Source organism: Cicer arietinum, chromosome 7 (genome assembly GCF_000331145.2).
Source record: "Cicer arietinum cultivar CDC Frontier isolate Library 1 chromosome 7, Cicar.CDCFrontier_v2.0, whole genome shotgun sequence".
NCBI lineage: Eukaryota > Viridiplantae > Streptophyta > Magnoliopsida > Fabales > Fabaceae > Cicer > Cicer arietinum.
In genome coordinates, this window is record NC_021166.2 from 18771534 (window position 1) to 18795802 (window position 24269).

Consider the following 24269-nt stretch of genomic DNA (forward strand, 5'->3'; position numbering starts at 1 on the left):
AGGAATGCCTATCGAGTTGCCATTGAAGATAAAATTTTGGTATAAGACAAAGAAATGAAGCACGTTGCAAAGGGTCAGAGGAGTTGTAGAGAAACAGGAAGTAACCTGAAGTAACTTGTTACTTTACCTGTGTACCAATGCACTGCTTCTAAAGTGGGGGTATGGTATAAGGCACGTAGCCAACAATTCAAAAGCATCCCCACCAAATTATTGTCGATTTCTAATAGATTCTCCCTCTTGTCCCCCATTATCATCATCCCGAAAAAGCAGAGCTTCTAAGATCAATTCATCAAATAGCAACTTTGCCAATTCAAGAAGCCCAACACCCTCATCAAGTGGATCTCATTCATTTACAATTTTCATGATCTATGGATACTTTTTTCAATTGTATCTAGGCTAAATATCCCTCATCTATTGTTGTATTTTTCTTTGTTCTCCATAAAGACTTGAAATTGCATATAAGGATTACTTTAGCCATATCTCTTGATGTGGGATCTCAATACACCCACCTCATGCCCAACATTGAACATTTGAAGTGAAGCTTGTAGGATTGGACATTATGCAGGTGACCAATAATAGATTTAGGATAAACTCTTCTACTATCTAGGGTTTGGGCTAGGTCTAACTCAATTTCAAAAAAGCTAGCTTCTGGTGTTTTTTTCCCCATTTGTAAGAACCAAGTTATCTCCTTAAGTCTTGCTCTCGCTGTGTTTCCCAAGTCCTGGTAAGTAGCTTAGCAAATTTTTCTCAAAGTTTGCAGGACATAACCAACTTAAACTACTTAAATATATATTAATGATACATTTCAGCTGATCACCCTAGGATAAGGAACAAAAGGTTTTGCAATGAATTTGGAGGACAAGAAATCCTCTTTATCAAAAAGGAAATTACAATCATGTCAAATACAAATATCAAAGGAGCAAAGCTGCCCAATCCTCAACATATCACTTCGGTAGACACCCTTAAAAGAACCCTTTACTGCTTCACAACAAATAGAATACAATGCCTAATCTTACCCCACATTGGTTGTTGTGCCAAAGAACCTCCTTAATAAACTTATCGTTTAGTAAAGATATTAGGAGACAGTTTGATTTGTGTGGTCTTCAAACCTGCAACAATAGGTGCTTTTAGTTTTTAGTTAGTAAACAAAAAAAGTGGAAAATAACAAAAGAAAAAATTCTTTAATTTGAATCTACTGTGTTTCAAAGTTTAATTTTTGTCACACTGCCTTTACATGATTGATGTATGGAATTGGTCTATTTAAGTTATTTGATAGGGAAGCATTCCTAAGGGTTAGACGATGAAATAGTTTTGTTTTATTGACAGGTGGATAAGGTGACTGTGGTGTATCCTATGAGGTTCAACGATTCGATAGACATCGTCCTTGCAACTTCATTCTTGCAGGTATGGTTTCTTAGGTAATTTGTTTCTTGTCAGGGTTACAGGGATGAAAAAGAGTGGGCAGAGAGTGGAACATTTTTGCTGCATCTTGCATACCATTCTTGTGTGGTGCTTTGCTCTTTGTTTGGGTGTTTTGATGGTTTCAACATTTAAGCTTTATTATAATTTAGGAATTTGTCGAAGCCAGGCGTACAGCTGGACTTAATAATACACCTCCTTGTTCGTGGTCTCATACTCCTCCAGTGGAACTGAAAGGAGTATCTACTGATGCATTATCTGCAAATGCAGGATTTGTATCATTTGGTTAGTGGCCAGATAAGTTGTCACAATGTTTTATTTGTTTTTGCTACTATCACCGCAATGTAATATATTCAACTTTGCAGTTATCTTCCCTCGTCATGTTGAAGGCCCGAAACTGGATCGGACAGTATGGAGTCTATCAACTTTTCATGCCTATGTTAGTTATCATGTTAAGGTTGGGGGTTTCTCTTTACTAATCTTCTTCAGTTGCATGCATTAATATGATATTACTTCACGTGTTCATTATTGAGTCACAGCAATGCTCTTAGAGAGCTTTGATTTGTTGTCATATATTACCATCTTTTAGACTTTTACATATTAGATATGATTATTTTAATTTACGCGACAATTTAAAAAAGTTTTATACACAGAATCATATCTCACAATGACAGCACATAATGTTATTTTCTAAAATATCTTAACAATTTTTTAATAAAAGGATATGATTGGATGTCCGTATATAAATCTTTTACACTGTCGGTACATAGTAATTAAATCCTATTTACATAAATTCATAAGTAAATCTTAAAATATACTAAAATTTGATTAAAAGATAATTCAGTGCATCAAACGTCGTATCAATAAGTTATAAGATAATTAGTACAAGTAAAACTCTTCAAATCCATACTAGGAAATAAGAATCCAACAATTTCACAATTTTAGTCATGATAAAACTCAAATTAATAGAAAAATTTAATCTTGCGAACTACAATTATTTACATATACTCTTAATCTAAATATTTGCTAAAATGACTGTATTCAAATATACATTTTAGAAATAAGTTAATTTATACGATAGTTTAATGAATGTAGGGAAGTTGTATATATTAGGGTATGATAAATTTGGAAACCAAAAGTTTGTTATTTTAATTCACATATAATGTTTAGATGGATTTATTCAAATCTGAAACCAAGTTTTTGTTGTTTTACAAAAAAGATCTGTAAAATATTTTACGGATGATTTAAATTATTTAAAGTATCATTTTTATGGAAAAACCAAAGAAGCACTGGCAGAATGCGGTAGAGAGAGGGTATGATAATATGTTATGGATCTTGCTGATGTATATTTGGACGCGAAAAATTGTCTATATAACAGATGGAAGAAGTAATGCTAAAGGAAGGGATGATATTGTGGAAAGGAATTGGAAGTTTCTCCTAAGACCTGTATATGTTTGGCTGTCAAATGATGCATTTATTTTTATTTTTACAAGAAACCTGCCTAAGAGATGTTTGATTACACTACAATTATACATATTTGTAACAGTGCTCCGAGGGATTTATGCATACTAGGATGCGTCGTCGCGTGGAGTCCTTGATTCAGGTAATCTTGCATGTTGTTTTACATGTTCAATTGAACTTTTGTGGTAGCTCACAGTAGCATTTTTATCAGTAACTAGCCCTAATTTGAAGTTGTTGTTACTGCATATGCTTGACTATAAAAAGTAACACAGCTCATACTTGTTATTACATTAATGGTTAGACTTGAAATCAATTAAAAACTGATCTTATTGTTATTTGACTACACAAAACAACTATATATACAAGTTGTATTGTACATAAAAAGGCATCCCCGGAAACTAATGGTTGAAAGAGATCACAACTGTGAATCTACTAAGGAAGCTAAATAACAACATTGAGGAATAATAGGAAATAATGAAAGAATAAATGAAAAAAACGTAGATAATAAAAGATAATCAACACTCCCTCTCTAGCTAGTTGACGCATATATATCATATGCATCCAGCCCGGCCAGCTCATGAGCACCCCAATAGGTGAAGTACATATGTCATCAGCATCCAACCTGTTACCCTCACAGACATATAAAAATGATGTGTAGAAGGGGAATAACAAAGGTACCCTTTATGAACTCTGGAATAGCCTAGGAGAACACATTCAATAGTGTGAGCAAACAACTTATCACAATCAAGAGCGGGATCGTGAACAAAGCAAGGAGAACCAGAAACACGTTGAGGAGGGGTTCCTTTTGATGCAAAGTGAGTGAGGAGTCTCGTTGTGTAGAACCAAAGATAACATCCAGTTTATTAAGTATCTAGCATTTAGAACAACATCTACCAGATATTAAAGGTGCAGTAAGTAGGGAAAATTCCCTTACTTATTTTATATATATTGTCCTACTATTGGCTTGTTGTTATTGCAAAGGAATGCAACCTAATTTGATTTAACTGACAACCAAGAGCCCAACTACAATGCCACAAATTATATTTCATCCATTGAAGAATTGGTATGATAGAAGTGAATTATACTGTTGCATTGGCCAATGACAATCTCCGTGTTTTGAATCAATTGCTTTTTGTCAGACATAAGCGCATTGGTGATCATTTTTCCTTAAACAATTTGTTGGCTTACACAGTATAATTTGTAATAAGACCTATGCTTAATTTGTAGGCTTTGGGTCGTGCTAAACCAGATCCTGAGAATTCAAAGAAAACTTCACACAACAGATCCTTCCAACGGCTGGTTCGTTATGTGAATGCTTAATAAGTTTTGTGATGTTTTTATTTATAAATTATTTTTATTTCTGTTTTATGATAATATTGATAATACTCAAATCTGAAAAAATTTACACTGGATTATAGAGCCTCAAGGATTCAAGAACCAACTCCTTTTCATAAAGGTGAAGCTTGATGAGAAAGTAAAGATGTTCGGCTTCTTTGGACTATAAAATCGCCAACCAAGGAATTGCTGGTGCATGTTTGCAGAATGTTCCATGTGCTTGTAACGTGAAGATGCAATTCTTCTTTTTGACCTCTACAAGCTCAGTATCTAATGAATTGCTGACTTATTCTTGCAGACTGCCCCAGGTGCCTGTAATTTATTCGTAGGAAAAAGGATACTAATACAAGAAAAACGTCCGACCAATTAGTTATTAAAAAAATGTACAATTGTTTATCATCTGAGGCATTCATCTTTTTTCCATTTATTGTAAATTTGTTGATGCAAGTTTGAACTTGCAAATGAGGTGGTATGAATAGGCTGCTTTAGCATTTTAAGGGGTTCTAAGTTTAAACAGATGCAAGAACATGTAGTTGCAGTTCAAATTCATTGTGTTTACTAGTAAAATTATTCATGGTTCTTTCAATCTCTCTCCATGTGCATCCTTTCTTATCAGGACTACAACATTGTAGTTCATGAGACCTGAAAAAGATATGTCATAGGTGCATGGTATTGGTAGAACAGGCAACATGCTTGGAAGCTTGTAATTACAAGAAACAAGCAGTTGAAGCTTTTGGGCCGTATTTCACGTGAGAGTTATCTTGCAACCACATTACTTCTTAGACTTGTTGATAATGTTACTTTGCAGTTGTATTTTGTTTGTTTTTGATAGAGTAAACCCTAAAATTTAGTCCTTAAAGTATATTTTTTCTCCTACTTAGTTTTCAAAGTGTATGAAAATAATAAATAGTGTTTAAAGTATATATAAATTTGTTTAGTTACAATTTTTATAGACAAATGCTAACAAATACCTCAATGGTACTATCTCCGTCGCAAAATATAAGAAAAAAAAAGGGGATGCATTGTTTGAGACAGAAATATATGTTAAGAAATTAATATTGAAATTTTATATTGAAAATGCATTGGAAGTTATATTTTTAATTTTTGAAAAGTTTAAAGTTTATACTTTTCAATGTAAAATTTATAATTTGAAATTTCTTTAACATAAATATAATTTTTGAGATGCTAAAGTCAGTTTTATTTTTTTAATTTAAGTCCTAGAACATAATATATGGTCTTAACCTAAACAATTTCATAGATTCTCCATAAATACAACTAGCATAAACACTACACCAAGTCATTGACTAGAGATTTATTTCATTTCTCAAAAGGCCAACCAACTTTATCAAGTTTGGTTGGCTTTAACATCATTTTCCCCCTTAGTTAGCTAGAATTTTAAACAAAAGGTAACTCCGTTAGTTTGAACATTTTAAAACCAAGTGACCAATGGCAATAATTAATAAGCACTCTTGGTGGAACCATGTGTTACATTATATATTCGAGTTTGGTTTTAGGTAGGGGCACAAACTAGTGTATTGGACACCATTCATATTTGTTCCACTCTGTGAGCTGTAAATTTCTTACCTGCATTCATTCAGCTGTATTTTATCATAACATAATATATAAATATTATCTTTAAAATATCTAAAGACAATTATTTGCATGAGTAAAATATTACTAGACATTTGTATATATTGTCAGTAACGTGCATTGTGAGTGTAAATCATAAAATAATTACATAATCAATAATTTATATTTTCTGTTAGTGTATAGTCACTAATCCCATTCTTTAATATGTTAGTTTTTGCATTTAAATATTGGATTAAATAAGTATTTGATTCTTATAAAATTGATTTTAATCTTTAGAAAAAATTTGTTATTTTTACTCAAATTAAATTTAAGACTAAACGAATAATTTTTTCATTTAATTCTGTGGATTACAATGAATAAAAATTATAGAGACTAAAATAAAATTTAAAAAACTAAAATATATTCAATAACAAATGAAGCAACAAAAAATGACAATTTTAATTTTTGCAAGTGAGCTTCAAATACAATAAATGAAACAAGTAGCAACCCGTGATAGAATGCAAGTTCAAATTAAAGCAATTTATCTATCAATTTTCAAATATGAGAACCAAATTAAATTACCCTTCCTATGTACTTTTTAGATATTCTCAAACAAAATGGTCCCACATATAATGAATGTTCCTACACTCTCATATTAAAATTCCAAAGATAATCAAAATAATATAATAATCCCTATACAATACAATGCCATTTGTAATGAATGGAGGGGACCCAATTAAAACTACTATTAACTTTTTAAGTAATGTCATACCAACGCTTCTAAATAATACTTAAAAAAAAAAGCTATTTTTTCTCTCATGAATTTTGACTTCTCACCAACCTAGTTTTGAGTGAAAAATTGAAGTTATGTGCTTGCTACTCTGAATCACTTTCCAAGCTTTCCATTCCTTTTAAGCCTCTACAACGTTTTTGCTGCATATTCAAGACAAACCCCATAAACATTATTTCACTCTTCCATAATTCATATAACATCATAACAAATCATACATATATAGTTTCACTATGTAGATACAAAAATTTAATCAAATGTTGTATAATAATAGTATTCTTCATAATATTAACAAAAATAAACAACATAAAGGGATGAATATGCTTTTAATCACTAAAATTAACCAAAATGTGTCCCTTTAGTCCATAGTATAAATTCTTTATGTTTCAGACTTTAAAAAATGTATTAAAACTTCTGTTATAGAGATTAAAAATATATTTAACCAGATGAATAAAATAGAAAAAAAGAAAAAGGTAATGTTACCTTCTTGACAGATTTCTTCTCCCTAACCTCATATCTGCTCTTTGTTAGATCTGATAGCCACATCCCAGGAAAACAATACTGTAAACCAATAATAATGATATTAACTATCATAAGGAATCAATTTGTATCTTTGTTTTAGTTATAAATTATTAACTATGAAATACAAATACTGACAGAGACACCAGACACAACACTGACATGTCGACATCAATAATAATTTGAGAAAATGAATTAATTGAATGTAATCAATGTATCAGTGTTCCTAGATGCGTTGGTCATCAAGACAGACATTCGATCAGAAGTCTCGGTACTACAGAGATTATAAAACAAGCATAGAATAGAAGTTTTGAGAGAAAAGAAGCCATATATAGTTGTATATATCTTTTACTTAGCTTTGTTTTTTCTATCTAGTAATAATACCTGAAGAGTTCTGTCAATGTTCTTAGCTCTCTTCTTAGGTCTTTGAGAGATTTTTGTCCCTTTCATTGCAAGAAAGTCATCTTCTTTTTCCTTTCTTGACAGAGCAATGTATATCTTTGGCCACTCAATTACCTCTACACTGACTTTCTCTTCATTATTAGCAGCAGCAGCAGCATTTGGAACTCGACTTTCGTGTTTCGATTTAATTGAAGATGAATCAACATGATGACCATTCATTAATCTCTCAGTGACTTTTGTTGTTGATGAAGGCTTCTTACACTTTGCTGATCCAGAAGAAGGCTGCACCTTTAGTTTTTGTGCTGCAGATCTAGAAACAATTTGGTTTATTCTTGAAGGCGATTCGCTTGCTGTTCCAGCAGCTGTTGAAGGATCTTCCAAATTCCTAACCATGTTTCAAAATAACGATGTTCAAATCATTGCTGGTATCTACGTGTCAGTGTCATGCTAAGTACCAGTGGTCAGTGTCGTGTTAAGTGTCAGTGTCAGTGTCATATGAAGTGCCAGTGTTTTCATTGCATCAAGTTCTAGTAAACTTTTACAAGTACAAAGATAAGATAAGGGAAAGGACACAGCTTAGTTCCATAAAACCTTGTTATCAAGTTTAAGTTAAGTCAATCAAATTGAATAGAGGAAAAGATACATCAAGCAGAAAATGAGAAGCATAAAGAATAGAAAGAATTTGCCATAAGTATGACTGCAATATCTATGACAAGATAAAGGGCAAAATCATAAGAAGGAGATCTAGAGAAAATTGGAAAGAATTTTGGAATGACAAAAATGGGTCACCCAAATATTTCAAATGTGATATAACCAAAATGTTTTTCATTGACAACAAAACCAAATAAGAATATTGAAACTAAAATAAGCACAAGCAAATCTATGTTTTTGCAAATTATAATTATTTATCAAACAAACTTTTTTTTTTATATATAAAACTAAGCATAATTAAGAAAGTAAGATACAAATGAAAATGTTGATTAATAATACCTAGGGCTATTATGTTTTGTACCTCTGCCATTGAAGGCAGTAAGTGGAGGTGGAGGTGGCATAGATGCAGAAGAAAATTTGGCTGGAAGAAGTTTCCTTTGAACAGAAGATGATGAATCTTCAATGGAAGTTCTAGAGACTCTTGATCTCTTTCTATGACCCCATTTCAACAACACATCACCACCACCACTTGGACTAGTGCTGTTGTTGCTTGTGCTATGACTTGTCTCAGTTGTTTTTTGAGGAGAAGAATCAAAAGGGGACATGTTGTTGTTATGCTTTTCCAAAGAAAGGACCATATATGATATTATATCAACCAATCTCAAAACTTTGCTTTCAAATGCTACTCAACTTTGTAGCATTTCTATTGTTACTTTCTTACTAATGTTGTTATTATTATTTTTATTACCATAGGTGCGAAATATTCACTGTCGTTTAATAACTAATCTCTTCGCATAATCTCTTATCTCAACATGACCATTAAACTCTGACTAATTATTTTCGTAAAATTAGTTAGACACATAAGTTAAATTCTTTTCTTTCAATTGAATTTTCTCTATACACAAAAGTCAGATATCAAATTCCTAACCACTTACTTAAAGTGTCCGAATCCCTAATTACTGTGACCAACCACATATTAGAACTAATATTGGTATTATTAATTATTGGGTATTATATACGTTTTTATTCCCACAATCCCACTCTGCATCCATGTGCTAACCCCCATGATGTTCCCTTTTATTCCTTTTTTTTTTGTTCCTTAAACTCATACCATGAAAAAGTAAAAGAAAAATTAAATATCTATATGTATAATCAACAGCCATATCACCACTAAGAAGTCAATTCCAGACAATGATTACATTGATAGATGTCTACATATAAACATTATATATATTTTTCTTCCATATAATTGATTTAAACAAAAAAAACATGGTGCAGCAACAAATGTACAACAAAGGCATGAAGCAAAAAAATGAATAAATTGGAAAAGGAAAAGGAATAAGAATAACCTCATGATTATGTTGGTTGCAGCACACAAAGCAATTGTTGTTATGATTGAAAAATCTAATTGTTGTTATAACGCAGAAAATTGGCCTAACACTCCGTTCAATTTTACAAAAGGGGGTACAGTCACATTGTGTAGTAGTTATTGTGAGAATCGTTGTTATTTTATTTTTAATGTAAACACATATAGCCTTAAATAGATTTAGTTTTAATTATTTTTTATTTATTAAGTAAAAAAAAAATATTTAATACATATATTTAGATTTTTTAAAATATAAAAGAAAAATATTATTTTTGATGTTCAAGTCTCTAAAATTTAGGAACAGAATGAGTATATTTTAAGAATTTAATTCTTATAAATTAAAAAGTAAAAAACGACCACAATAGACAGAATTTAAAAATAGTTATAATAAAATTTAAAATATATTTAACAATCAAATGGTTGTGATTCAATAATGATTTTATTTTTTACTTGTTTGTGATTGAAAAATGTAATTTTTTTTATAATAACCCTATATATGCATTATATCTTATTTTTAACCTATAATTTAATGAGAAAAAAGAACACGCATAATCGTGTAAATTAGTTTTAATCGATGTCCAATTAAAATTCAGTTTTTTTCTTCTTTTTTGTTTGTTAGTCAAATCTTATTGGGTTTGTTAGTTCCCATATTCTCTGTCCCTCAACTCACACATTAAGCTACTTGATAAAAGCCACGTGTATCCTCACATTGAAGACAATGTTTTTCGACTAAGACATTAAGAAATATTTTTTGTACACCATATCAAGATTAAATTTTTTTTATGAAAAATAATATATTTTTGAACATCAAAAACTCAAACATAACACTAAGGAATACCATCTATCTATGCATTCTCCCACGAAACCCTTGTCATTGGATTTTAAGTAACTTACTAAATTTTGATAAAAAAGAAAGTAACTTTTAAATAAACTTAGTATATTAAAAAGAAAGTTATCAACAAACTTATGACATGGTATAATACTTGAACAATATGATTTAATTGATATGCAATGATGTGATACAGATATTTTACAATGTTAACAAATTATAAATCTTATATATTACTTTTAAGTTGTTATAATTAAAATTAACTTTGTATTTTTATTTCACTTATAGTATATAAAAATAAACCTAAAAAATGATGTAATATAAGTAGAACTTTTTGTTAAAATGTAGTGATATGAAAAGGGACGGAGCTAGAAGGAGAGACTATGGTCCTCCAAACTTTTATAAATTTTTCTATTATTAGTATGTATTTTATATTTTGTTAATTTTATATGATTTTTTATAATGAACCTTTTTTTATTCAATATATTCAACCTTAAACCTGTACTAAATAAAATATAAAACAAACTTTTATTAAAAATTTAATTTGTTTATCTATTTTTGAAGCAACTAAATTATATCTTATAATTTCTTAAAAAAAATTTATATGTTGTGCATTTGATTTTTTTTATTACTAAATTATACTTTTAAATTTGATTCTTCTACACTTAATTCTTCTTGGCTCCATCCATGATTATGAAAACGAGATCTAATCTAGTATTTGTGTAAGTAAACCTTACTTTTTACTAGACGGGTGATAATAGTTGAATTAGAGTTGTTGTATTTTGGTAGTGTTGTGATCCAAGTAGAAGAAAAACAATATTGAGATTTTTTATTAAAATAGTTTTGAAAACTTTTAATTCATCCATGATCGTTAGTATGCTACATTACAATGGCACATATTAAAAAGGATAATTGCCACAAAATGCGTTCATATAATCAACAGTCAGTCACATATACAAGACAAGTTTATATTCCATTTCATTTCTTATAAATATGTACCCAAAAGTATATAAATTATAATGATATAAATTCCCTTTCACTTGGTGTTGTGTGCACCTCCACTGGGTTACTTCTGTAAGCTTCTATGCTTCTGCAAATTTAAGTGATTGGCTTCATAAACATAGCTGCACATATTTTACTATAGAAGAAGATACACAGTGGCCCTACTGCATCATCCAACTCTGAAAGTTTTCATCACTGCACCAGCGAATCATAAAGTCGACAGTTTCCGAGTCTTTTTTAGGTTTTTGGCAAGAGAATCACAAACTTCTCGCCTCCTTTTATTGTTTTTTTTATCATCAGTAGTATCATTAACAGGTATGCCCCCCGAAGTCTTTTCTTGAATTTCAAGAGCATCTCTCACATAAAGCTTTAACCTCCACAGTGTGTAGTCGCTCTGTTTACAGTGATAAAAACATGACCACCTAGAAACATGCTAAACAAAAAACTACTTGAACAGGAAATAGGATAGGATACACAATTTGATAAAGGATGACACTGACAGTAAACATTATCAACATGACAGACCTGAGCATCAATGTCAAGATCCACTTCATCACCAGTAGGATGGAAGCTTGAGTTGTTCTCAGCAACTATCTCCAACGCCCTGTTGAGGTTTTCAGGAGACAATTTGGTGAGAGCTGTCCCAAGTATTCTCTTCTCTCCAGTAGATAGTTTCCTATAGTATCATTAGCAACAGTGAGCAGCATAAAATACGCATCATCGAAACAATAGCATAGCCATGTCCCCAAAAATAAAAGAATACCATCACAAAACAAGTTTTGCCTTTATAACACCAAAGTGTGTGTAAAGCATTTCTAGACCAAATATTCCCAGTTGCATATTTCCTTGCGACTTTAGTTTTAAGCAGTACTATACTAACACTTCCAAATTCCCCCTCCTCTCAAGGAGACCCGCAGATATAACAAAAAGGACAATTACAATTTAAACATCAGATTGCTGTTTGAGCAACTATACACAGTATAGTAATCACTGTTGACATAACTATTGCAGTTTAATGCAGCAACGTTTCTGTTGGCTTACATTTTCTTTTAGTTCCTATAACAGAAAAATAATTACTGTTCACATGACAGCAGCAAGGTTTGTATAATCATTTGAAGGCCTAGGATTTCATTCAAGTCATATGGTCTGTAGCCTGCATCAAGACCATTTAAAGATTGCAACAGGATTAATTCAAAATTTTAACAGGCTTCATTTCAATTTCCCTAGTTGCAGACCAGAAGATTAGCCCACCATTGACTGTGTAGTGTACCAGATCTCTAAGCCTCTTTACTCTACAAAATCCAGCGTATTAACTATCGGCCATTTCATCCTTCGTCACCAATTTTCCAATTTCAGGATGCAAGACATCCATAGATTTTAGCATATAATCTAGACTATTAGTCTATGTTAGATTCCAAATCGTGGCTGAGTATCAGTCATTTATTGACTGGTTATTCTGTAATTAATTTATTAAATTATAAATGGTAGTTGTAGCAAATATCCAGGCATCTTATATAGTAAATCCCTCCTATTTTAATTCTGATTTATTTCCTTTCTTAGACTAGGGCCTGTTGTATTTAAACTAGTATTGTAACCATTCTGATTCAAGAAATGAAACAATCATTTCAGATTGTATCAGAGCAAACCTGGTCCAAGTGAGAAACATCATTCCTCCATGGCTGAAGAAAGCAGTTCGGTCACCGACCCAAGCTCCAAAACGGCAGCTGGAATTTCCACAATTACCAGCCTGACCAAAAATACTATTGTACCCATCACTGGCTACAAATTAAATGGCCAAAACTACTCCCAATGGGCAATGTCTGTCCAGTTACATCTCTAATGATGCTAAAGAGCCAGAGAAAAAGGACCCCAATTACTCAAAGTGGAAGCTAGAGAACAGCTTAGTCATGACATGGCTGCTGATCTCAATGACCACTGACACAGGGGAAAACTTCATGTATTACAGCACTGCAGCTGAGATCTGGAGCGCTGTCAAGGAGACATACTCGAATATTGATAATACTTCTGCCATATCTGAGATCAAGAGTGTCTTGCATTAACTGCGACAAGGAGACACAACATTCACTGATTATTACCATACCCTCACCATTACAGGCAACAACCAGCTGGATGTCTATGAGGATATGGGATAGAAATGTTCTGAAGACAGCAAATAGTACAAAAAAACTGGTGGAGAAAGACTGAATCTACCGGTTCCTCCTTGGCCTGAACAAGAATCTAGATGAGGTAAGAGGAAGGATCCTTGAAACCAAACATGTGCCCAACATAAGAGAAGTATTTTCAGAAGTGAGAAGAGAAGAGAGCCAAAAGAAAGTCATGCTTTGAAGCACAAATTAAATCTCCATTAATAGAGGTTCAGCCTTGGCTGTGAAAGGAAACTACAAAAAATCCAGAGGATGTGTGATCACTGCAAAAAACCAGGCCACACCAAGGAAACATGTTGGGTCTCTACTTCCTTGAAGAGAAAATTATTCAGTCTATGTTGCTGCATCAAGTGGTTAAAATCTAGAGAAAGATGTCATGCAATGGCACTATCGTTAATGATATCCAAACTTTATGTACCTTGAAAATATGTTTCCTTATCAAGCTAGAATACACCCCTTCCAAGAACCAAATTGCAGACATCCTGACCAAGGCCCTTCACAAGTCTAATTTGAGAACTTAAGGCCCAAGCTAGGCATGATTCACATCTACTACCCAACTTGAAGGGGAGTGTTGGATCCCAAATTATGGTTGAGAATCAATCATTTATTGACTGATTATTCTGTAATTAATTTATTATTGTTGAATAAGAGAAAATGAGAGACATATGGTGAAACCGTGTGTCTGAACTACACAACGGAGTCAGTTTTATATAGACTCAAGACAATAAATACAAAAAATAAATATGAGAGATATTATCCTTATTTACATGATATGATGTGATATGTAATAAATATAAAAATCATAAATATATTTTCAACACTCCCCCTCAAGTTTGAGCATATAAATCATATGCATCAAGCTTGTTACATATATAACTAATTCGAGGACCTCTAAGAGACTTAGTGAATACATCTGCCAATTGATAATTGAAATTAACAAAGCTAGTGGTGATGTCGCCCGATTCGATCTTCTCCCTTAAAAAGTGACAATCTATCTCAATATGTTTGGTCCTCTCGTGAAAAACCGGATTAGAGACAATGTGCAATGCTGCTTGATTATCACAAATTAATGTCATTTGTGTTGCCTCTTCAAATTGAAACTCTTTGAGTAACTGTTTCAACCAAATGAGCTCACAAGTCACTAATGCCATAGCCCTGTATTCAACTTCAGCGCTAGATCTTGCAACTACACTGTGTTTCTTACTCTTCTAAGATATTAAGTTTCCTTCAACAAATACACAATACCCAAATGTAGATCGTCTATCAATGGGTGAGCCTGTCCAATCGACATCTAAATAACCAACTACCTGAGTACGTCCTCTGTTTTCATAAATTAGACCTTTTCTTGGAGCACCTTTAATTTATTTCAAGATTCGTATCACAACATCCCAGTGTTATTGGCAAGGAGAGTTTGAGAATTGGCTTACCACACTGACTGCAAAAGAAATGTCTGTACGGGTGACTGTGAGGTAGTTTAATTTACCAACCAATCTTCTGTATCTCCCTAAATTTGAAAATGGCTAGCCATGATTAGGTAGAAGTTTGACATTTGGATCCGTAAGAGTGTCAATTGGCTTGGCATTCCATAAACTTGTCTCTTCAAGAATATCCACGACATATTTCCTTTGTGAAATTACTAAATCGTCCTTAGATTGGGCTACCACAATACCCAAGAAGTAGCGGAGCTTGCCAAGATCTTTAGTTTGAAACTGATGAGATAAATGTTGTTTCAATTGAAATATGCCCTGCTGATCACTACCAGTTACGACAATATCATCTACATAGACAATCAAGTAAATGCACCCTTGGGTTGAGTGGCCCTAAAAAAGAGAATGAACAACTTCACTTTGAATCATACCAAATTGTTCCACTACTGTGTTAAATCTGTCAAACCAAGCTTGAGGAGAGTGATTAAGACCATAGAGAGACTTGTGAAGTCAACAACCCATGGTAGAGGACTCCTCCTGAGCAACCAATACAGGTGGTTGTTCCATATATACTTCTTCTTCAAGGTCACCATGCTAAAAAACATTTTTAATGTCAAGATGGTGTATAGACCAATGTCTGGTGGCTGCAATAGAGAGGAGTAGTCTAACAGAGGTCATCTTAGCCATAGGTGAGAAAGTGTCACTGTAATCGAGGACAAAAATTTGAGTGTACCCTTTTGCCACCAAATGAGCTTTAAAACGATCAATCTTACCAGCAGGACCAACTTTCACCGTATAAAGGCAATGACATCCTACTAAAGACTTTCCATAAAGGCAATGACAACTTTCACTGTAATCGAGGACAAAAATTTGAGTGTACCATTTTGCCACCAAATGAGCTTTAAAACGATCAATCTTACCAGCAGGACCAACTTTCACCGTATAAAGGCAATGACATCCTACTAAAGACTTTCCATATGGTAAAGGAACTAATTCCCAGGTACCACTACTCTGAAGTGCACACATCTCGTCAATCATTGCATGTCTCCACTCTAGGTGACATAAAGCTTCACTTGGAGATTTAGAAATAGACAGGGAAGACAAACAAGTATAATGCAAAGGAGAAAGACGATGGTAACTCAAACCAATATAATGAGGGGATGTGTTACGAATAGGACATATACCTTTACTATTAGAAATAGGAATATCAAGGGTCAGATCCGATAAAGGAGGAGGTGGCGGCGAAGGGGCGTCTGGAATGACCTCGATATCAAGAACGGGTGTAGGGACATGTACAACCGATGGTGGTTGACGACGGCGATATGTTTGAAGAGGTTGTACAGGTGGAGGATCCACAAGAGGAGTCTCAAGTGGGACAACGGAAGGGGCCATCAGAAGTGTCTCAGGTGCGACATACGTAATGGGCTCTAGTGGTAAAAGAGAAGGTGAAACAGACTCTGGTAGGTCCACGGGAAGAGTTGCAGACAAAGGGCCAGGAAGCGACTCATAGTAAGTAACAAACTCAAAAAATGTGACATCAGCTGATATGAGATATCGCGAAGAGTATGAAAATAACGACGATAATCTTTTTGGGACTGATGATAATCAAGAAAGACACATTTTAGTGATCGAGCTCAAAGTTTGTCAAGACCAGGAATGAGATTATGGACAAAACATGTAGCCCCAAAGACACGAGAAGGAAGTGAGTGAAGAGATTCCTTTTTAGTTTTGGAGAGATTCAAATGGTGGTTTAACAACGGAGTTGTATTATTTTATTCCTATAAGTGGAATTTGGGAGGTAAATTAAGGAGTTCATGCATGGGCAGCCTTCGGAGCAGGAGGGTTAGTTTGCGGTTGGTTGGGAGAGGGGAGGTGGAACAAGAGAAGAGATGGAAGAATAGGAATAGAGGATGTTGGGTGGACAATATTTAATGCAATGTGTAACTTATAATGCATGTAGCAGTGGTGATGAGACATTCTGTTTACCACATCATGCCTAAAAAGAGATCATTTAATGACGGATTAAAAGTGTCCACTTTTGAATAATAACAGTGTGTTTGGTTAAGGTGAAGTATCAAAGAGAGATATGGCTGCGAGAGAAGTTATGAAGAGACATAGCATTTCGCTTGTTTGTTGCAGCGATAAAGTATCAAACGAGAAAGAATAATGGTGGACCCCACCACCTTTCGCTTTCTTCGCAATTGAGAGGCGATTTTGAAGAGAAAGACAAAAGTGTTACTATGTTCCATTTCTACTCATGCTCTAGTAATATGAATATGCACTTAACCATGCCTATTTCATATGTTTTTGCTTTTAATAACTTAAGCCATGTTGTTGTTGGTTGCTTTTAATAACATATTTCTATTGTTTCTTTTTTGAAAAATAACTAAAGTATTAATAATTATATTAAAAATTAGTTATACTAAACAAATTTTATTTAACTAGTTCCTTATTAAAAAAATATTTAACTAGTTAATTATAATAAAACTATTAAATCAAAATATTAACTAACTCAGTAATTTAAATTAAAATACAAAACTTAATTAATTAGTTAACTTAGTTTAACTTTAAATAAATAAATAAAATTAATTTTGATGGAAACGATATTTAACAAGAGGCATTATTGTACTTCTATAAACAAGCAACATTTCTCTCTCCTCTATTACTCTTCTCTTTCTCTTATACCAATCAATACATTAAATTTATTATATTTCTCATCTATTTCTCTCTTCACAACTTCTATCTAAACCAAACACACCCTAAGAGACCAAAAATAAAGAAAACAGTAAAGAACTAAAACCAAAAGTTAGTATAATGTTAGGAACAAAAAACATACTTGAGCCAATTATATAGAAAGGCAATGGAATGTCAAGTCAAACTGTGATTGCAATTTGAAATATGATGAATGTTTTAATTTTCCATTTATAGGAACCATCTTTCAAATAGAAAAAAATATGCATTAAATTTCACCAAAACACCAAAGAGCCCCAGTTTTAATAAACTTAAGCGACTTTTGATGTTAATATCAATCATAAGACTTCAATAAAAATTTAACCTCAATAACAGTGACATTAGAGGTGCAAAATATTATAGATGGAATAAAAAGTTTCTACTACAATTTAACTACAGTAAAAAGGAAAAATGATGAATTGTTTTTTTTGACAAACCTGCAATTCTGAATGACCATTTCTTTGAGTTTCTTCAAATGTATATCAACCTCGTAAAGCTGAAAAAACAAGGTAATTGACAGCATAAATCATATAATATGCTCCTAAATATCATCAAAGCTCAAACAAATGATTTGCACTGAAAAGCACAATGCTAGTAAACAATAAACAACCTCATTGCCTAAATCGTTAGCCATATTGGCATAAGTCATCTCCTGAGCAAGTTGAATGTCTAGTTGTGCCTGTGCTTCTTCCTCTATTTGTCTCTTTTCCTACCATAATTAAACATAGAAAGGTAATGATATATTGGAAGACAAAATCGCAGCTGTCACTACAAGTGCAACCACTAAAATTGCATAGATTTTTTTGGGGTATAAAAGAATAACTTCATTTAGATAAATAGAAGATGAAAATAAAGAGATATAAAACAACAACTCCCATTAAGTGAGATCGGTTACATGGATCAAACAATGTATAGTGTTCCATTCTGAGGAAAAAAGATGAGGGTTGTGTTAGACAGTTAACAATTGGTGGTCTGTTGTCTACTATGTCAAAAATGGATCAAATGGTGGTCCATTGTCTACTAAGTCAAAAATTGAAAATATGAAAATTGAAAAACATGAAGTTCAAAACTAGTAAGTGGGGGTTCCTCTCAAGTCACATCTTTCCTGTGCCCACATCAATAGATCCACGAGTAGCACAGCAGCAAAGAAACTAGGGCATTGCGGCAGTTACAGCAAGATCAGGCATCATCTCCCATGTGACCAACCCACAATCAGTTACAGCAATGTCAGATTTTGATAGCAAATTTCAGTTACAGAAAGGTCACTGCAGCGATTGGGAATATGTTTGGTTTGGGATAATTTCCAGTTGGTATCTTCTGCTTTTGGGATGGGTAATATCTGAAATATAGCCATCAAAGAGCATTTTGAGGCTATGGTGGATTTGGCTGGATCCTATCTTTTTGATCCTATAAGCCAGCAGGATCCAAGCAGAAATAAGTTTTCCCTGGGATTGGGATAGCTCCAACCCTCCAAACTCATACATACAATCACAATCTTGACAGCCATGTTTATACGGGAAATCCCTCCAAATTGACAACAATTAGCTTTACACTACTCCTTAACATACATGTAATAAAACTTACCTCTTCAGCGACTTTAGGTAATAGTTGCAGCCATTTATCCTCAAACTTTTCAAGCAAGGTCTTAGCCATAACATGGACATCATGTTTTTCATTGTTGTATTTCATTGCATTCTTAAATATCAACCTTACATCTGCGTATATCTCCCGGACATTTTTATATCTGGTGCCATCTTTGGCTTCCATTTTATTTTTTATAGTGCTGAAATCCATGGGCTTCTCAATTATCTAAAGGCAGAAAAACAAACAGATTACTTTAGAGATACAATCAAAGACAAACAGTATACAAATAACTCTGCAATAGAAGATAGATAGTCAAGCAGTGAAACTAGTGCTAACATTTATAGAAACATAGACCAAACCAACTTTTAAACCTTTTTTTCAAACTAGTGTGTGCGAAGCGCGAGCATATTTGGTTACAGGTAGAAAGAAAGATTTAAAATTTAAATTATGCATAAATGGCGACTATAGCCTACGCCAAGAGAAAAGTTTCAAAATGAAGAAAAGGCATTACCTCATTATAATCATGAAGCCCAAGACCTTTTACATCTACAGGTTCTTGAAAGGGCCAAGCCCATTTGTGCTGAGTGATCTGAAAAGCTTCAAATATATTACTATTGATTTTTCACAGGATACTTGATAGGGTCAATATATTCAACAGAAGAGGGGACAAGACCACTTATTTTAGCAATGAGAAAAAATTGATCTTAAGAATTGAGGATGACTCCTGAGGAAGATAAAACCTCACTAGGTAGAGTCTGCTAAACGAATCATGACATAAAAAATAGACACTCTTGATGAGTACAAAAATTAACCTGTATTAAAAGAAAAGTATTACACATCTACAAAAAAAAGTAAGTAAAAGTTAAAGCTAAATGATTAAATATTGATAACCATACAGAGTGCAAGCCTCCACTCTTGTCAGAGAGAAATAATTCATGACTAAATTAAAACAAACCAAGGCTTCTAGTAATATCCTTACAATTCAAAATTGAGTATATTGTATCCACATATATGTAGTCAATGGCAGAGTGACAGCTGACAAGAAAAAAGCAATACCGGTACAACGGATAGAGGTATGGCAGCTATGTCGAAGTTTATGGAGGAAGGACATGAGGGTTGAAGTGACTAGGAGCAATTATGATATGATTGAGCTGTGAATAGTTGTGATTATATTTCCATTTTTAAGTCTTGTTACAATGACTATATATGGCTGTATGCTATCATTCTGAAATACAAGAATTATTCCAGCTATTACTCCTAAAACCCTAGCCTCCCTTTTTCTGCCACAAGTACATTCATATAGATCATTAAATAAAAGAAAAATTGCAAAGTATCCACACTTGCCTGACGTAATATTGTGGAAAACTGGCGCATTAGCTCCTGCATCCTCTTTGCAGCAGCGGTTTCTGTACGCAATGCATCTTGCAACGGCTTTTTAGTACCAACAAGATTTTTCTCCCGGCTCTTCTCTTTTACAACCGAACCCCCTTTAGAACAATTTCCTTGAGCATTACCAGCGGATTCGTAGTACTGTTCAACCTCGACCACTTGCTTCTCAAGCTGTAAAAGATTTCACAGTTCAAAACTTATATTATACAAGCTTATGTCACATGTTGCCATGCTGTTCCTGCATCCTAATTGGGTGTATTGACACAACTATACCCAAACACGAATCCAGATTATTTATTAAAAAAAAAAAAAAAAAGCAATACAGCTACTATTATAGCAAGCAAATCAAAGCTAATGAATAAAAATCAGACTATTCACACTTCAGGTTCATGCCCTAGTTCCAAATTCTTCAAAAAGTAGAAATATTATATACTTAATACGCAATCCATTAACAAAAATTTGCTAACTATAGTGATTGAAAAAAAATCACGCAAGCATAGATTCATTTAAATTTTGGGTTAAATAGCATAATTGATAAAACAGCTAAATTCAGAAAATCAATTAATAATAATAACAACTCAAATTTAGTTAATAGATTTGATTTGGAATTAAATTTGTAAGGCAAAATCATCATCAATAAAAGATAGTCCTAATTAAATCTAACAAATGAAACAAAACAAAAACACGTAAATATAAATGCAGAAAATGAAAGAATGTAGCTAGTAAAAAAGGAATTGATAAAAATTTGAAAGACCTTTTCAACTTTTGTGAGAATTTCGTCAACCGAATTTCTAAAACCCTCGAAACGATCTTCAACAACGTATGGCTGTGGCTGTAAGTTTGACTCCATGTTCACCAAAATCCCTTTCTCTACGCTTCCCTTGCAGTGTATATATTAATAGCTACCAACACCCCTCAAATCGCTACTCACACCCCTAAAAATTATATAAAAAATAAAAATATCCAAAATGCCCTTTTATCAATGTTACAAATTTATTAACTCATAACTCACATTCATCGACATTCAACCCATCTCATAACTCATATAAAAAAATCACCATATCTCACTAACCATAACTGATAATCATTAAAAACTTATATCACTCACTCAACTTACAACACGATCATCACATTGTGGTATGTTTGTTGGTCTGTATTTGAGTTCACGTACGTTCTGGTGTGTTACGTGACCTGAATTCACGTATGGTTTAAAAAAAATAAAAATTTCAGAAACTACGCAATCTGAATTAACGTAAATGTACGTGAACTCAGATTGCGTAATCAATGGAGTTTGACAATTCAACCCTCAATATGTACGCAATCTGAATTCACGTAAACGTACGTGAACTCAGATTGCGTAATCAATGAAGTTTGAAAATTGAGTCATGTACGTGAACTTCAATTTACGCAGGTTTACGTGAATTGAGTTCACGTACGGTTACTAGATTTCAGATTGTGAACAATACGTGAACTCAGTTCACGTAAACCTACGTAAATTGAAGTTCACGTATATGTTAAACAAAATATTGAAAATTTTGTTTTCCTTTGTTATGGATGTAGATAAATGGATTAATGGGGAGACAACAGTGATGAAATGTATGAAGGTTTGGAACCTGATTTTGAAGATATGGATGACGGTTTGGAACGTGATTTAGATGAAATGTATGATGATTTGGATGCAATGAATGACGCTATGAACAAGGGAGGTGAAGACGTTATGGTTGATTTGACTAATGTGTTTAGCATCGACATGATGTTTGATACGCGAAATGATTTATTAAAATGGGCTAGAAATGTTGGAAGGGAAAATGGAATTGTCAATGTTATTTTTAGATCCTAAACTGCGACAACACGACCAAGAACAAAGACAAAATTAATTCTTGATTGTGAAAGAAGCGGTAAATATAGACCTTGGAAGAATCTTAAACCTACGAGGAGTACTTGGAGTATAAAATGTGAATGTTCATTTAAATTGAGAGGTACACCATCAAATGTTGGTGAATGATGGTATCTGCATGTAATATGTGGTGTTCATAACCACAAATTGGCCAAAAAATTGACCGGTCATGCTTTCTTAGGCCGATTGTCTCAGGAAGAGAAAGTTGTACTTGGTGATATGACGAAAAATATGATCAAACCAAGAAACATATTGATGACAATAAAGGATCATAATGTTACAAGTTTGACGACAATAAAACAAGTTTACAATGCACGTCAAGCATATCGTTCATCACTTAGAGGTAATAGAATGGAAATGCAACATCTTTTGACATTGATAGAACGCGACAAATACGTCTATCGATATAGGAAGGTAGATGGTTCAAATGAGTTGAGGGATATCTTTTGGACTCATCCAGATGCTATCACTCTTGTAAATAATTTTCACATAATATTGATTTTAGATAACACATACAAGACATGTAGGTATCGAATGCTATTATTTGAACTTATTGGTGTTACATCTACTGAAATGACATTTTGTATGGGATTTGCGTATCTACAATCTGAGTGTACTGATAATTTTACATGAGCACTACAAATGTTGAAAGAACATATTACAGGTGGTGAAATTGAAGTAATTGTTACTGATAGAGATCTTGCTTTGATGAACGCGGTTGAATATGTTTTTCCAAAGACAGTCAATTTATTATGCTTGTTTCATGTATGCTAAAATGTCAATGCGAAGTGCAAGATGACTGTTTTTCCAAAAGAGAAGCAGGTGCAAATAATGGAGGCATGAGAGACTCTTGTTTACAGTTATGATGTGACTCAATACTACATGAATTTGGCTAACTTTAAAGGAATTTGTAGTAGCTCTTATATCTTTAAGTATTATGTACATGACCCGTGGTTAATTCCTCACAAGGAAAGATTTGTTGAGGCGTGGACAAATAGAGTTATGCATTTTGGAAACACTACAAACACAAATGGTTGAGTCGGCGCACTGGAGTTTGAAACGAATATTACAAGATAGCATTGGTGATATATGTAGTGTTTGGGAAACCATCAATAGCATGATTGTGTTACAACACAGTGAGATAATAGCATCATTTGAAAAGAGCATAATTCAAAAGGTCCATCGACGTAGCAACAGATTGTACGCCAATTTGCGTGGTGTTGTGTCCAAAAATGCAATAGATCACATTGCGGCAAAGTTTGATCGCGTGAAGTATGTAGGTATAGATAAGTCTGAATGTCGTTGCACAGTTAGGAGAACAAATGGTCTACCTTGTGCATGTGAGATAGCCAGATATAGTATGATCCTCCATTCCATTCCGTTAAACGTTATTCATGTTTGGTGGACTAAATTAACTTTTCATGATGATGGATCGGGTAAACCTTCAGAATTATCTGTGAAACATGAAATAGAAGTGATAGTGAAAAAGGTAAATTACGTGAGTTTGCGTATCCATCGACTACGTCGATGTGTCCACCTGTTGATAAGGTTAAAACAAAGGGTGCACCTAAAAAAGGCAAAAGTAAGGTATCAAAAAGAGATAAATCAACAAAGTGTGATCCACCTCAAAAATGGAAAATCTTTTCCTTCAATTTTCAGGCATTGCATTCATAAACAGATAAAACAAAACAACATAACACAAACAAACACAGCAAAAACAAAGGTTGATTATAA

At 33.2% G+C, this 24269-nt stretch overlaps 3 protein-coding genes across 7 annotated transcripts in view; 1 reads left to right on the forward strand and 2 right to left on the reverse strand.

Annotated features, from left to right (window-relative positions):
* Positions 1 to 4801, forward strand: part of LOC101492474 (actin-related protein 2/3 complex subunit 2A) — a 10368-nt gene extending 5567 nt beyond the window's left edge. Inside the window, exons 5-10 of one of the 3 annotated variants that reach the window (XR_003474291.2) lie at positions 1327 to 1404; positions 1572 to 1704; positions 1785 to 1876; positions 2798 to 2865; positions 2966 to 3022; positions 4108 to 4179. Coding sequence is in view for 2 of the 3 variants with exons in the window: in XM_004509556.4 (XP_004509613.1) it covers positions 1327 to 1404; positions 1572 to 1704; positions 1785 to 1876; positions 2966 to 3022; positions 4108 to 4179; positions 4299 to 4334 (468 nt within the window). In the remaining variant the exon portion in view is untranslated. The other 2 variants (XM_004509556.4, XM_073363410.1) reach the window with 2 other exon arrangements.
* An 859-nt stretch (positions 4802 to 5660) lies between these two features.
* Positions 5661 to 8852, reverse strand: LOC101492134 (uncharacterized). Of its 2 annotated transcripts, XM_012718341.3 has the most exons (5): positions 8486 to 8852; positions 7478 to 7880; positions 7058 to 7135; positions 6626 to 6717; positions 5661 to 5799 (listed from the first exon to the last, which is right to left on the reverse strand). In XM_012718341.3, the coding sequence occupies exons 1-4, from the start codon at positions 8782 to 8784 to the stop codon at positions 6661 to 6663; spliced, it is 837 nt and encodes a 278-aa protein (XP_012573795.1). In that variant the 5' UTR covers positions 8785 to 8852; the 3' UTR covers positions 5661 to 5799; positions 6626 to 6660. The 2 variants fall into 2 exon arrangements, with proteins under 2 accessions (XP_012573795.1, XP_004509612.1); XM_004509555.4 differs by lacking the exon at positions 5661 to 5799 and having other exon boundaries at positions 6415 to 6717.
* Positions 8853 to 11253: 2401 nt separating this feature from the next.
* On the reverse strand, positions 11254 to 21552 carry LOC101491619 (transcription factor GTE1-like). Of its 2 annotated transcripts, none has more exons than XM_004509553.4 (8): positions 21393 to 21552; positions 20594 to 20809; positions 19761 to 19838; positions 19250 to 19474; positions 18276 to 18374; positions 18103 to 18161; positions 11869 to 12019; positions 11254 to 11737 (listed from the first exon to the last, which is right to left on the reverse strand). In XM_004509553.4, the coding sequence occupies exons 1-8, from the start codon at positions 21486 to 21488 to the stop codon at positions 11552 to 11554; spliced, it is 1110 nt and encodes a 369-aa protein (XP_004509610.1). In that variant the 5' UTR covers positions 21489 to 21552; the 3' UTR covers positions 11254 to 11551. The 2 variants fall into 2 exon arrangements, with proteins under 2 accessions (XP_004509610.1, XP_004509611.1); XM_004509554.4 differs by having other exon boundaries at positions 11627 to 11765.
* Positions 21553 to 24269: the final 2717 nt, after the last annotated feature.

Excerpts from the sequence above, each read along its gene's own strand:
- LOC101491619 (XM_004509553.4), bottom strand. The coding sequence starts at position 21,488 with ATGGAGTCAAACTTACAGCCACAGCCATACGTTGTTGAAGATCGTTTC. Across the intron at positions 19,839-20,593 it reads TTTCCACAATATTACGTCAG|ATCACTCAGCACAAATGGGC; the intron begins GCAAGTGTGGAT and ends GAAGCTTTTCAG. Across the intron at positions 12,020-18,102 it reads ATGGTCATTCAGAATTGCAG|GAAACTATCTACTGGAGAGA; the intron begins GTTTGTCAAAAA and ends ATGATACTATAG.
- LOC101492134 (XM_012718341.3), bottom strand. The coding sequence starts at position 8,784 with ATGGTCCTTTCTTTGGAAAAGCATAACAACAACATGTCCCCTTTTGAT. Across the intron at positions 7,881-8,485 it reads ACAAAACATAATAGCCCTAG|GAATTTGGAAGATCCTTCAA; the intron begins GTATTATTAATC and ends AAACATGGTTAG. Across the intron at positions 7,136-7,477 it reads ACATTGACAGAACTCTTCAG|TATTGTTTTCCTGGGATGTG; the intron begins GTATTATTACTA and ends ATTGGTTTACAG.